Below are 15109 nucleotides of genomic sequence, written 5' to 3' on the forward strand. Positions count from 1 at the left end.
GCAACATCCACGGAGTTGTAAACTGATTGAATATTTAGGTCCACGTTATAATGGCAGTATTTGATTAACATTGGTGTTGCCATCCTATCCTTGCCTATCATTCGACAAAGCAGATAGCGCTATATTTTTCTATAGTGAGGTCCACGTTTTTTACTTTCCTTGCCCTATTACCATAGGTAAGGAAAGTATTGCTTTCCAAAAAAAATTAAGGTACCCCAATTTCAAGTTTTCTATACGTTTCAAGGTCCCCTGAGCCCAAAAACATGATTTTTGGGATTGGTCTGTGTGTGTGTGTATGTGTGTGTGTGTGTGTGTGTGTGTGTATGTGTATGTGTGTGTGTGTATGTCTGTGAACACGATAACTCCATTCCTAATTAACCGATTGACTTGAAATTTTAAACTTAAGGTCCTTATACCATGGGGACCCGACAATAAGAAATTCAATAAAATTCAATTCAAGATGGCGGAAAAAATGGCGGATAATTACTAAAAAATCATGTTTTCACGTTTTTCTCGAAAATGGCTCTAACGATTTTCTTCAAATTTATACCATGGATAGCTATTTATAAGCCCTATCAACTGAGAGTCTCATTTCTGGGAAAATTTCAGGAGCTCCGTAATATTATTGAGAAAAATGACGGATAATCACTAAAAAAAACCATGTTTTTCACGGTTTTCTCGAAACGGCTCCAACGATTTTCTTCAAATTTATACCATGGATAGCTATTTATAACCCCTATCAACTGACATGAGTCTCATTTCTGGAAAAATTCCAGGAGCTCCGTAATATTATTGAGAAAAATGGCGGATAATCACCAAAAAACATGTTTTTCACAGTTTTCTCGAAAACGGCTCTAACGATTTTCTTCAAATTTATACCATGGATAGCTATTTATAAGCCCTATCAACTGACTCAGTTGATAAGCCTCATTTCTAGGAAAATTGCAGGAGCTGCGTAATATTCTCGAGAAAAATGGCGAATAATTACTGAAAAACCATGTTTTTCACGATTTTCTCAAAAATTACTCGACTGATTTATTTAAAATTCATACTCTGTATAGTTATTTATCAGCTCCATCAACTGGCATGAGTCTCATTTCTGGGAAACTAATGGGGGGTTCACCCCATCCTTCAGAAATGGACTTTGTAACCTCCTTCTCGTGCATGTGGTAGGTAGGTAGAGCAGTCTATAAAAATAACACATAGTCGAGATATTTCATCTGTAGAACAGCTGTTTTGACGATTTTTAAAAAAATCATCGGATTTCACAATTTACACAAAGGAAAAAGTACTCTGAAAACAATTATATACACACATATACAGTAGTCTGATCGTAGTTTCAAATAATTATGTTGCCGCCAATCGTCATTATGTTATTTCTCGAAATTATTGTCGTTTAAGAATGAGGCTCCCAGTTTAATGAGCAAGGAAAGTTGTGTGAGTGTACCACACCAGATTTTTTTAATGGCAGTGTTTGATTAGCAATGGTATTGCTATCCTTGTCTGTCATTCATCAAAGCGGATAGCGCTATCTCTTTCTCGCTTTGCTCTGTTACCAGATCGTCTTTCAACAATGTAGAATTAATAATTAATTAACAAAAGATTTCATCTTAATTATGAGAATTCATTATGAAATTATTGAAATATGTAATTTCTTGCTTGATAAAATATAATTTATTATTTTAAACTAGAATGAACAATTGATATTACATCAATAAACCTGTATCAGCTACCGTATATAGAAGCCATTGACAAAACAGAGGATCGGCAATGTTGTTCTCCTATCTTTCTCCACTGCCATTATAATGTGGACCTCACTAAAGAAAATGTTTTCATTGGAAGAGGATAAAAATTAGATTTTGTCTTCAATTTTTTTAATAACTCAATATTTTCAAGTTCTGAGAGTTTATTGAATGTAATCATTCTATATATTTTATTCGGTTTTTAATCAAATCAAATTCGAAATTTCTAGTTTATCTATTTTTGGACTGAAAAGTGGACTCAAATCAATTCAAGTGGATAGCATAACCTATAATTTTTATTCATTCATAACTCTACCTTCATTGTATTATCATTCATCCCATCATCATCACCTAGGCTTAAAATACTTCTAGAAAGTCGCGTTGTAAAATAATAAAAGAATTATAAAAAAGAATTGTTAAGTAGCTAAAGTGAGGTCCACGTCATAACGGCAGCATTTGATTAACATTGGTGTTGTTATCTTTGTTTATCATTCGACAAACCAGATGACGATATCCTTTTCTAGCTCTGCAACGTTGCAAGATCGTTCTTTGATAATGTAGAAATATAATTAATTACCAAATATTTAATCTCAATTATGAAAAGTTATTGAGATCGATAAGTTGAGTTAAGATTGTTTTTGACAATGTACAAATGTGAAGAAATAACAGGAAATCTGAACACAATTATGAAAATTTATTATTCAATCATTGAAAAATAATTCTTCTTAACGAATAAAATTTGATTGATTTTTTTTAACAAGAATGAACAGTTAATATTGCACCATATACACCGGTATCAGCTATCCTCTTTAGAAGACAGTGGCAAGGCAGAGAATCAGCAGCGCTGCTCTCCTATCTTCCTCTACTGCCATAAAACTTGCAGCTCACTGTTGTTATATTCTCTGTAATGACAGTTACATTCCCTCTTATCTAAGTACAAGGTGAAAGTGGCCAATTACCTACTGTAAATTCACTTGTAAACTAGTCACACACACATTGTAAATTTATATTTAATTGGAAAAAGTTGAGCTTCTATCATCATTAACTACTGACAACCTATACTGCATTGTCTTATCTTTCTCAAGTTGTGACTTGGCTTCAATATAGATTGTCATGTCTCTCTTGAAATGTCACAGGCCAGGTTTATAAGTTTATCTGTGGTTATGTTCTACAATATTGAAGTGTTACCCAATTCAAGCTTCAATATCGTTTTTGTAACGTTAGATAATTGTTTTGTTTTGAATTGGATGATAGTGAAATAATCAATGCTAGCATACAGTACTTGACGTTTGATGGGCCTTATCGGTTTTGAGTTGGTTCTACACTTTTTCATATCATCTATTGAAAATGCACTTAACTGAAGAATCCTATAAATAGGATAGGCTTACTACTTATCGATATTTTTCTCATAATTTCTTAATAGTTCAACCTTATCAATGCCCGTCTGTTGAACTAATGAGTTGATCAAGATAATTTTATCTTAAGGCTGTGCAAAGGCTAAAAATGAACTTTCTACTGGTGATATTTTTCAAAGTTTTTCGATTTGTATACTATCAAGCTATCAAAATGAAAAAGTTTTCTCAGGAAAACATTTTTTTTTTTGAGATATGAGCGCCTATAGTTTAAATTTTTGGGACAGAACATTTCAAGTTCGGTAAGAGATACATCCATGAAATTCAGAGGATAAATTCTTCATGGTATTGTTGATCTAGTAAAACAAAAATTTTCTAAAAATATCAATTTTTAAGATAGTTATTCAATTTAATAAAAATAACCAAAATAGCTTTTTGTTGAGTTATTTTTGATTATTTTTGGTAAATTGAATAACTTTTTCAAAAATTGATATCTTCAGGGAATTTTTGTTTCACTAGATCAACAATCTCATGAAGAATTTATCCTCTAAATCTCATGGATTTATCTTTTACCGAACTTGAAATGTTCTGTCCCGAAAATTTAAACTTTAGGCGCTCATATCTCAAAAAGTAATGATCGGAAAAAAATGTTTTCCTGTGAAAACTTTTTTATTTTGATAGCTTGATAGTATACAAATCGAAAAACTTTGAAAAATATCACCAGTAGAAAGTTTATTTTTAGCCTTTGCACAGCCTTAATAACAGATGATAATTTTATTATTGGTGTAATAATAGTCTATATAGTGAGGTCCACGTTATAATGGCAGTATTTGATCAACATTGGTGTTGCTATCCTTGTCTATCATTCAACAAAGCAGATAGCGCTATGCTTTTCTAGCTCCGCAGCGTTGCCAGATGATAATATCTCTGATGTTAATGAACAATCTGCTATTGCCTTTATTTGGAGTTTGCTTAGATACCACGAACAATACGGCCAGTGATCAAATACTGCCATTATAACGTCAACGTCACTAGGGTTTTGAGGTGGTGGAAGCACCGGGGAGTATGGAATAATAGATTATAATAAGTAAGGGTCAACGAAAGTGAGAAAATTACATATTCTAATAAGTTAGTAGTTTATTCTTATTCTGTTTGATTGAATAAAAACTTTTCAATATACCTTGATTTTTGCAATATAATTGTGGGGTTTACCTCATCAATAAAACCCTTCGCCCGTTAACTTTTTCAATATAATTCTGGGTTTACCTCATCAAGAAAAACCTTCGACCATTATGTTTCAGGTTCCAAATTCACTTCACCCACCCATATTTCAAGTTCCAGTATATTTTATTTATTTAGTGGTGTTTATTTTTTTAAATGTTGATTGTCATTTAAACTAGTCTCACAGACTAACCATTAATTTTCATTTCACTATAAATCTTACACTATGAAGAACTATATCACTTCAGTTCATTCATTGATGACCCAAGTAGTTCTGAAATTATGAGAGCAGTAAAAATTATATAGTCTGCATACACTATCACAAATTGATTTTAAACTAGTTCAAAAGGCTTTATTCTCTTCAGCCTCATGGTGAGATCTTCATTGTGTAGTGGTTGGCTTGCCTCAGGGTTGACATGATGATGGAGTCTCGATTCATGCCGCATGACAAATCGACTTATCTCACTGGGCAAATGGAATGCTAGATCTCTATGCAAGTCATCAGGTCGTATTCATAAAAATGAAGGAATCCTTCAGAGTAAAATGTAGAAGTATAAGGTATCCTGTGGAGTAAAAGGTAGAAGTATAGCATTTCATTCTATCCGTATTCATAATGATTACCTTATACTTGAAGGATATCCTTCTAGCAAAAAAGTAAAAGGTTGGCTTTTACTCCTCTATATCTTGGAGTCATGAGTTTGCTCTTGGCCAGACTCATACTTTTTTAAGGATATGCTTTTTATGTAAGTAAATGGTCTAATTTATGAATACCCATTTACTCTTTCCACGAGTATAAGAATAAGCTTTGCTCTAGAAGTACAAGGTTTGCTCGAAATTATTATGAATAGAAGAAGAAGGATTCCTTCAGATTTCACAAGCATTAGCATATCCTTTCTCTTATGTATACGGCCCATTGTTTGTGAGTGCCAAGGAGCTTTGACCAAATCCTTAATACTTTGAAATTGCTATATCATATTGATGTTACGTTTCCCCATAGTTGGATCCATACCACAGTATACATACAGTATGGAAACTGGCTAGTACCCTGGCGCAAAAATCCGCCATCTTGTTAGAAAGTTCCGCATTGTAATAGTATTGATGGGAGGTTCGGATCACTTCATTGATCCGGATCAATTGATCTCGTTCACTGCCGCGAGCCAATCAGAAGACCAGGATTAGAACTTCCTAAGGTCACGTGACGTGTCTAGTATTTGTGACATGTAGAAAGCATTGGTTAGATAGGCGTTGATTCACAGTTTCCATTCTGTACCTTTCTGTGCCCATCCACCCAAATTGGTTGTAGAGAATAATCTTGTTTTCAAAGATTGGCGACCAAGCAGCCAATACCTTTGTCCATATTTTTATTTAAGCTGTTTTCTTTTGATTTTGACATGCCTCCTTCCACTTCAGTTTTACATCTATGTCATTCCTAGATATTTCGCTGTATTTTCACAGGGAATTCTACTATTGTTTAATGATGTTTTGTGTTGGTTTGGTGGCTAGATGCAAGGACAAGGTGTACCCTGGTAAGCTGCCGACCACGTCCATAGTGATAGTGTTCACAACGAGGCCTGGTCGACTCTGCTGCGCACCGTCTGGAGTGTCATCAACCGATCGCCCCGCCCCCTCCTCAAGGAGGTCATCCTTGTCGACGATGCCAGCGACAGAGGTCAGTCATAGCATAGACAAGATATAATCAGGATCTCCTATATACTACTGGCCCGAGTCTAGAAAAAAATGGCCGCCGTATGTGGAAAATCACTAATCAGCTGTTAGAGAGCGTCTCAGTCTGTCGAAATCTCAGTTCGTCTAGTTCCCGTTTGAAATATCAATGCCGGCCACCACCTACGGCGGCCATTTTTTTGCAGGCGCAGGTCCGGTATATAGGAAGTCCTGATATAATCCCATGGTTTGTAGAATTCATTCAAAGTTTGGAAGTTTTGTATCAAATTATGGTGTTGTGTATCAAGTGGAGATGATAATGTATCCTATTGTGTTGAACTGTATCATGTGTGGTGATACTGTATCATTTAAGGTGATACCATAGAGAAAAGATAGCATAAGAAGATATCCAATGGTTTGTAGAATTCTTTCAAAGTTTGGAACTTTTGTATCAAAATATGATGTTGTGTATCAAGTGGAGATGATACTGTATCATTGTGTTGATATTGTATCATTTATGGTGATGCCATAGAGAAAATATAGCATAAGGAGATCACCCATGGTTTATAGAATTCATTGATGAAAGTTTGGAAGTTTTGTATCAAATTATGGTGTTGTGTATCAAGTGGAGATGATACTGTATCATATTGTGTTGATATTGTATCATTTATGGTGATACCATAGAGGAAATATAGCAAAAGAAGATCACCCATGGTTTGTAGAATTCATTGATGAAAGTTTGGAAGTTTTGTATCAAATTATGGTGTTGTATATCAAGTGGAGATGATACTGTATCATATTGTGTTGATACTGTATCATATTGTGCTGATACTGTATCATATTTGGTGATACCGTGATACCGTAGAGAAAAGATGACATAAGAAGATATCCCATGATTTGTTGTAATTCAAAGTTTGGAAGTTTTGTATCAAATTATGATGTTGTGTGTCAAGTGGAGATGATACTGTATCATATTGTGTTGATACTGTCTCACATGTGGTGATACTGTGTCATTTATGGTGATACCATAGAGAAAACGTGACAAACATCATAAATGTTTGATATCATCTGTTAAATCTAATAGAATTTATAAGGACGGCAAAATATCGTACGGTACATCCAAAAATCGATGTGTGTGTAACTAGCTTCAGAGCATAAAGAAAATATAGCATATAAGAAGATATCCCACGGTATAGGTTGTTCATGTTCCAAATTTCCAGCCAATATTTCATTATTTCAAGCCGATTACTGTCGACTACTGTCTATTATTACTGTTTTGGTCGGGTGAGATAGTAAGAACGACACAGTATGTGGGACTACCAGCGTCACATAGATGAACTACTAGGACTATCGGCTTGAGTTAACAGTGAATTTTTGAACATAAATGCACTATACCTTGGGATATCTTCTTATCCTATATTTCGTCTATGGTCGTAGTTATAAAGTTGTTTTAGATCAATTCAATTCTATCTTATTAGCTATAAATGACTCAAGTCTAATTTATTTGTTTCTTTGCTGAGTTTGCAGAACACCTTGGCAAGCGGCTGGAGCGGGAGACAGCGCTGCTGCCGGTGCCGGTGCGGGTGTTCCGCACTGAACGGCGGTCCGGGCTGATTAGGGCGCGCCTGCTGGGTGCCAAACACGTGAAGGGGCAGGTCATCACATTCCTCGATGCGCACTGCGAGTGCGCAGAAGGCTGGCTCGAACCGCTGCTCGCCAGGATTGTCGAGGATCGGTCAGTCAATCATTATAGTTGACCGAGCGAAGTGAGGTCTAAGATTCAAGTCGACAATTTGGCATTTCTCTTAATGTTTAAATGTTAATGTTGCGCATTTACGGCGAAACGCGGTAATAGAATTTTCATGAAATTTGACAGGTATGTTCCTTTTTAATTGCGCGTCGACGTATATACAAGGTTTTTGGAAATTTCAGAATAAAAAAATAAAAAAAAAAAGGAGCCTCCTTCATACGCCAATATTAGAGAAAAATCAGACTATAGAATTATTCATCATAAATCAGTCGACAAGTGATTACACAGATGTGTGGAGAAGCAAGTCTATTGCTGTATTCCATAAGGTCTATAGTTCAATCTAGTACTTGTGGATGAGAATACTGCGTGAGGTCTACTGTTCACAGAACTACTAGTTATACAGAGTGACCACGAGAAACATTTACATTTTAGAAATAAAAAAAAACAATATTATTTTTTCAAGATACTAATTATTCAACTCAAGTAAAATGGTTGTGAGTATATGCCATTTACTTTTCGTAGAGAAAATTATGTCAGGAATGTGACGTTTTTCTTCCCGGAGACAATTTTCTATTCTGTTGAGGAAGCTCTTGCACACTCGTTGCAGTGTACCCTCAGTGATCAACACCACCTCAGTACGTATCGCCGCTTTCAAGTCATCTAAAGTACGGGGTTTATGTCGATAAACTTGCTCTTTCAAAATGTTACCACAAATAAAAATAATTTTAGATCACTTGGATGATTAAGGCTCAACTCACACTTACGTGACTCAGACCGAGAAGAGACTCTACTCTAGTCGAGAGCATGTGTTTTCAAATGGTGACACTCAGACCAGTCGACTCTAGTCTCCGCGACTGTCACCATTTGAAAACACATGCTCTCGACTAGAGTCGAGCCTTAGATGACAATATGCTGGTATTATTAGAAAATATAATTTGAATATATGCCACTGTATTCATTGAGCTTTCTGAAAGCAACGAGTACTTGACGAACTGAGATTTCGAGAAACTGAAACACTCCTAAACAACTGATTCGTGATCAACTGAAACTCATGAAGTGAATGTCACCCAAAATATCTAATATTACTGCATACTTACTTTAGTAACTCTTAACACCCGGTTACATAAAATCTGTTAACTTTTAATCCCGATTAAATGTCACGATAACCAATCATAGAAGTCTTCTTCTCAGAAAAACCTTCTCTGATTGTTTCTCGTCGAGTTTGATCATAATTGAAATTTAACAGGCTTTTTTGCAACCGGGCTTAATATATTACAAAAAAAATAATCATAGAAGCATGATCGATGAACTCAGCCTGAAACGGATCTTCTCCCAAATGTTGATGGATCTGAATTCTCACGTCTTCCTAAATAGATGATTTTCCGTCTTCAATTTAGCATGATAATAGTAAGAATGGGATACATAAAATGATTAATTTGTTCAAATTAAAATAAATGCTGCTATACAGAGTTGTAGTGCCAAACCGGCAATTGGGACATCCTAATTATTATACCGGATGATTCCAAAAGGACTTTACAACTTTGAAAATTCATATAAATCTTATTAATCAAGGTACACAGCTGGTTTTGGTGTTGTTTTAAAGTTGAACACTTCAAGTTTTTTTACCTTAAACTAGAGATGTTCTATATGACTTCCGTTGGTTATCCTGCAGACGATATCCTGCATCGATAGTCGATTTCTTCCCAGACTCGCACTAGCATTTCAGGTGTAACTTGCTCAACAGCAGCGCAAATCCTTGCTCTAAGTTCAGGTAGAGTGGCTGGCAAAGGAGGTACATACACCATATCTTTTATGAAACCTCACAAGAAAAAATCCAGCGATATTAGTCTGGGGAACGAGGGGGCCATGCAATTGGTGCATTTCGGCCAATCCACTTATTTGGAAAGCGGTCATTAAGAAAATCCCGGACGTCAGTCAGATAGTGTGGTAGTGCGCCATCTTGCATAAAGAAAACATTTCGTTCTCGGTCATCCTCATCGATCTGTGGTATCAAAAATGTTTGCAACATATCAAGGTTCACTATGCCGTTTTTCAAACCAAAACACAGCTAGCACGCTCGGGTCCAGTGAAGGCAGCCATCTTTGACGTAACTGCCGCTAGCGCTTGTGCGGCGCGACAAGGCACTAGCGGACTACGCGAGTCAAAACTTGGAGTGTTTTCCTTTAAAACAACATCAAAACCAGCTCTGTACCTTGTTTAATAAGATTTAAATGAATTTTCAAAGTTATAAATTCTTTTTTGAATCACACTGTATTATTAGCTTATTTAGATATTTTTCTTCGAATAGCTCGTTTGATAGAGCACGTCCAATACAATCAATATTTTAGGTTGAATGAAAAAGACTAAGAAATTGTCAAAAAACCACAGAATTATTGATATATTAGAAAGACCGGTTTCGGTTATTATTCTGTATAATTATCAATAATTCAGTGGTTTTTTGACAATTTCTTAGTCTTTTTCATTCAATATGAATAATTAAATTACCACAATATCAACTTCTCAACTACACAAAAAATATTTTAGGTCACTATTATTCTGCTGCTCTATTCGCCTGCGTGCCCACATTAATTTAATTCTTTCTGATAATGAGTACGTTCTGGGAGGACCAGATCCACTGCCCCTGGTGCACCACAAAATGGCTGCCAAACCAGCTTTTTATGGTGCACCGTCAGTGTTCCCATGGGATGGCTGACATAAACCGATCCATGCAGTTTGGCGCGCACTTTTGAAATGTTTGGATCACACAAAGTGGATTATATTACATAGCACAAACATTAGATGACGAACAATACATAATTTATTTTAATAAAATAGTCATACCAAACTAAGTTGATGGTCGATAATACAAATAATAAACTTACCCGCAATAATGAATGGACTTTCTCGTTCTCTATAATGCATTATAATGTTTATCTTCAAAAGAATAAATTACCTCGTATTCGCTTTGATCCTCCATTTTAACTTTAACTTTTCTCGTGAGTGTCCACTCTTCACTTCAAATGTTCATATGACAGCAGCAGACGCTCAAACGTTCGACCAATAGGAGCTCTCCGGCTCCGGTTAGTCTTTTGTGGCTCATAATGTTTTCGACCGGTTCATGAATTCTGCATCGGTGCAGGATAATAAAAGATGGCGACCGGTTTATGAACTGTCAAAAGCTTTCATGGAACGCGGTTCGTCTGCCCCGGTGCTCCAGAGGCAGTGGATATGGTCCTCCCAGAACGTAGTCATATCCTTTCAGTTGTTTGAGGGAGGGTTCACGTCTCTCTCTTTCCTCCTCCTCCTCTCCGAAGATCACACTCCTTCTCACAATCCTTCAGCGTCTGCACAATTTAGATTATTATTATATAGATTATTGTAACATTGTTGTTATAATTTTGCAGGAAAACAGTGGTGTGTCCTGTCATCGATGTGATATCGGACGAAACGTTCGAGTACATCACAGCGTCGGACATGACTTGGGGTGGTTCAACTGGAACTCAACTTCAGATGGTCAGTAGGCCTACCCAACCTAAATTTAATTAGTTTTAACATATCAATGAGTAATACATAGAGAACAAGTTTTCTCCAGGTTCATAGTAAAGGTAATTACCAAATATAGCTGAACCATAGAGAAAAATAGCGTAAGTAGATATCCCATGGTATAGGGCGTTTATGTCGCAACTTTTAGGCTCAACTCACACTACCTCGACTGAAAACATACAACTCCAGTCTCTCAAGCTTACTTTTTTCCTCATTGTCACTACTTCAGTTCCACGCTGCTCCATTTTCTAACCTTATTCTATTAAAAATATAAGATCTAATTCGTCACTATATAGTATGTAAAAACGTTATAATAATATTATTATGAATATAAAATCATTTTATCTAATTCTTATTATTGTCCCATCTAAAATGATAAAAAACAACCTCACTTTCATTATAAATGCACGGTACTTCGCAACTCAAGTCGAGGCTCGACCAACATGTCGAGTCGACGCTCGACTCAGTCTCACAGTCGTGAGGTCGCGGAGACTATAGTCTGTATAAAATTAGTTGAGACTTGGCCCTCCATCCGAAGAAATTACAAGATTGCCAATTCGTGTGAAATTGCAACTTTCTCAAATTCCCAATTCAACGTCAGAATTGGATGTAGAATATCATCCCCGATATCCTAGTAGTGCTAAAAAAAGTTCAGGGTTGAAGGATTAAAAGGAAATTTAACTTTTATTATGAAATTGCAGTTTAAAACATCACAAAGATTTGCTTTGAATATCACTTCTCTCAGAGTCATGGGACGTCGTAATGCGTAATAATTTTATATCAAATTAACGGGGAGAATGTCTCCTTTCTATTGGTGTCTGGATTACTTTATCTGACCTATAGTTATTTTTTAATTAATGATTATGTTCGTTGATGTCGAGACATTTTCGACAAGTCTCGAATTATTTTACACAGACTGTAGAATCGACTGGTCTGAGTGTCACCATTTAAAAACACATGCAGCGTCGAGAAGAGGCTAGAGTCGCAGTCACTTCTCGACTTGAGTCGCGTAAGTGGGATTTGAGCTTTACTGTTAATTCAAGCCGATTATTGTCGATTTATACTGTTTTGTTGGGTGAGAGTGTACAAACGGCACAGTATGAGAGACTACCAGCGTCACACAGCTTCACGGGAAAGAATAGCAAGGACTATCAAGCCCATAATCGGCTTGAGATAACAGTAAAAGTTGTGACATAAACACCCTATACCATGGGATATCTACTTATGCTATTGTTTCTCTATGGCTGAACTCAGTAATACCTCTCATGTTTATTGAACGAATACTGTCGACCACGGTCTATTATTACTGTTTTGTTGGGAGTGTAATTGTGTAAGAACGGCACAATACAACAAACTACCAGCGTCACATTGCTACACGAAATAGTATATTTCGCACCTAGAGCAGAAAAGACTAGAAAAGATTGAGAGCCGGAAAAACATGAGAATAGTATATATGAGCCGGTATATATGAGAATAGTTGTTTACTAAGCACTTCCGAAATCAGAAGTTGAAGGTGATAGCTCTAGCAAATCTGAGGTAATCTGAATATCAGGAAATTGTCCAAGTATTTTTATTTTTTATTCTGATTTGTCTAAATAACCTAAAAGATGATGTTCAATTATGTGGGAGGTTGAGTTTATACTTTTTTATTCTTTCAAATGACAATAAGATGATATTATTATAAATGTTTTAATTATTGAATAATGAACACAAATAATGAAAAGTTTTTTGTTCAGCTGTTTTTTGATCACCTTTCTTAGTTCCATATGTTAGCGGCTGGAAAGGGTACTCTTTCCGGCCTAGGCCGGAAAGAAACCTGTTCTGACGTCAGACGAGAATCGTCTGCAAACAATGTCTTTCAGATCTACGTAGGGACTGGAAAGCAGCTGCTTTCTGTGCAGTGTGGCGAAAAATAACTACTTGGCCTATCGGCTTGAGTTGACAGTGAAATTCGGAACATAAATGTCCTACACCATGGGATTTCTTCTTATGCTATATTTTCTCTATACAGCCATTCAACACTCTCTTTTGTTGGCGGTGCAGAAGGAGATTTTATTTGCAGTGCAGTTTTGATGAATTTGTTGAATACACAATTCATTAAAATCATGGCATTTCTAGAAAGCTGAATTTTACAGTGAATTTACAATTATTTGACTGGTGATTCTGATTTTGAATTTTTCTGGTTTAGCAGGAGTCAAAATTGATTTATTTACAGCTGAATTTGACAGTTAATGGATCAATGTCTTATTTTTTCTCTCCCTATCATTTTTGATGTACTTATTGTATGAATCAATAAAGAATAAATAATAAAAAAGTGTTTAATTTTTTTACAGTGAATTACAATGATTGGGCTGGTGATTCTGATTTTGAATTTTCCTGGTTTAGCAGGAGTCAAAATTGATTGATTTACAACTGAATTTGACAGTTAATGGATCTCAGTACTTATTTTTCCTCTCCCTATTATTTTTATGATGTATTTATTGTATGAATGAATAAATAATAAATAATAAAAAAGTGTTTAATTAAATTTAATTCATACAAATCATGGTATTTCATGAAAGCTGAATTCGACAGGTGGTAATGAGTTTTAATGAATAACGGTTAATTGATGAATTTAACAGGTACCGAGTGCCTCAGCGGGAATGGACCGTCGAGGAGGGGATCGTACCGCCCCCCTGCGCACCCCCACAATGGCGGGTGGCCTGTTCTCCATTGACAAGGAGTACTTCTACGAGTTGGGCTCCTATGACGAGGGCATGGACATCTGGGGAGGCGAGAATCTTGAAATGTCGTTTCGGGTCAGTTGCATCTTATTATTTATTTATCCATTTATTTATCTACTCATTTATTTATCTATTTATGTATAACATTGATACATACAATGTCATTCTCAATTATGAATGATTGGGAAAGGAACAACAGGTTTAAAGCCCAAAACTGTTCTTTTCCCAAATTTAGATAGAAATTGTCCAAAAATAGGTTATGTTTACACTCTACAGATTTTTGTCCAATTTTGAGTCCAAAATATATATAAACTAAGAATTTAGAATTTATAAAAGTTGAAAACAAAAATACTTCACTAAATCGTCACTGAATAAATAATTGTTCATTTATTAATCACTAGCAGGTAACCGTGCCCCTCAAGGGTCTTGACAAACTGAAAACTTGACGTAACGAAATCTTGAAGAATTGAAAATAGGCCTATAACCATCCTCGGTTAATTGGGAATCTATATGCAAAATTTCAAGTTAATCAGTTCAGTTCAAATCCATATAGATTCCACAGTTGTTTGTTTGTTATGGGTCGATGTCAACGAGGCAAACGACAGAAAGTCCTGCGACAGTCGAGACCAGCGACGGTTGAGACCGGCGACATTCAGGCCAGCGACGGTAGAGGACTCCTGAAAAAGTGGCCTCAAATGTCGCCTGCGTTAGGCGACAGTTGAGGCCACTCTAATTTTGTACAGCCCCGACAGTCGAGACCTGCGACGGCAGAGGACTCCTGCAAAATGGCCTCAAATGTCGCCTGCGTTAGGCGACAGTTGAGGCCACGCTAATTTTCATACACTCCCGACAGTCGAGGCCACGACCGTAGAGGACTGTTTTGTAAAATAGTCCTCTACGGTCATAGGCCTCGAATGTCGTCGGTCTCGACTGTCGCGCCCCTCAAAAACACAGTAAAAATATTTTTAAGGAAATGTTTATGTAAAGTTGTTGATTTTTCAAATCAACTTCCTAGATTATATAAAAGGTAAATTTGTTCATTACTCTAAGCATTATACTACTGTATATAACCTTTTTCTATTCTCTGAAGCTTATTAATTTTGTAACTTTTAAATT

General features: G+C 36.0%; 1 protein-coding gene across 1 annotated transcript in view; it reads left to right on the forward strand.

The window, feature by feature from the left end:
* Positions 1-15109, forward strand: part of LOC111048985 (polypeptide N-acetylgalactosaminyltransferase 5) — a 35401-nt gene that overhangs the window by 13366 nt on the left and 6926 nt on the right. The window contains 8 exon segments of the mRNA XM_039426927.1: positions 5819-5871; positions 5874-5984; positions 7505-7712; positions 11132-11215; positions 11217-11240; positions 13892-13908; positions 13911-14072; positions 14847-14875. Of these exon segments, the coding sequence (XP_039282861.1) occupies positions 5819-5871; positions 5874-5984; positions 7505-7712; positions 11132-11215; positions 11217-11240; positions 13892-13908; positions 13911-14072; positions 14847-14875 (688 nt within the window).

The sequence above is a fragment of the Nilaparvata lugens genome, chromosome 1, assembly GCF_014356525.2.
Source record: "Nilaparvata lugens isolate BPH chromosome 1, ASM1435652v1, whole genome shotgun sequence".
NCBI classification, from domain to species: domain Eukaryota; kingdom Metazoa; phylum Arthropoda; class Insecta; order Hemiptera; family Delphacidae; genus Nilaparvata; species Nilaparvata lugens.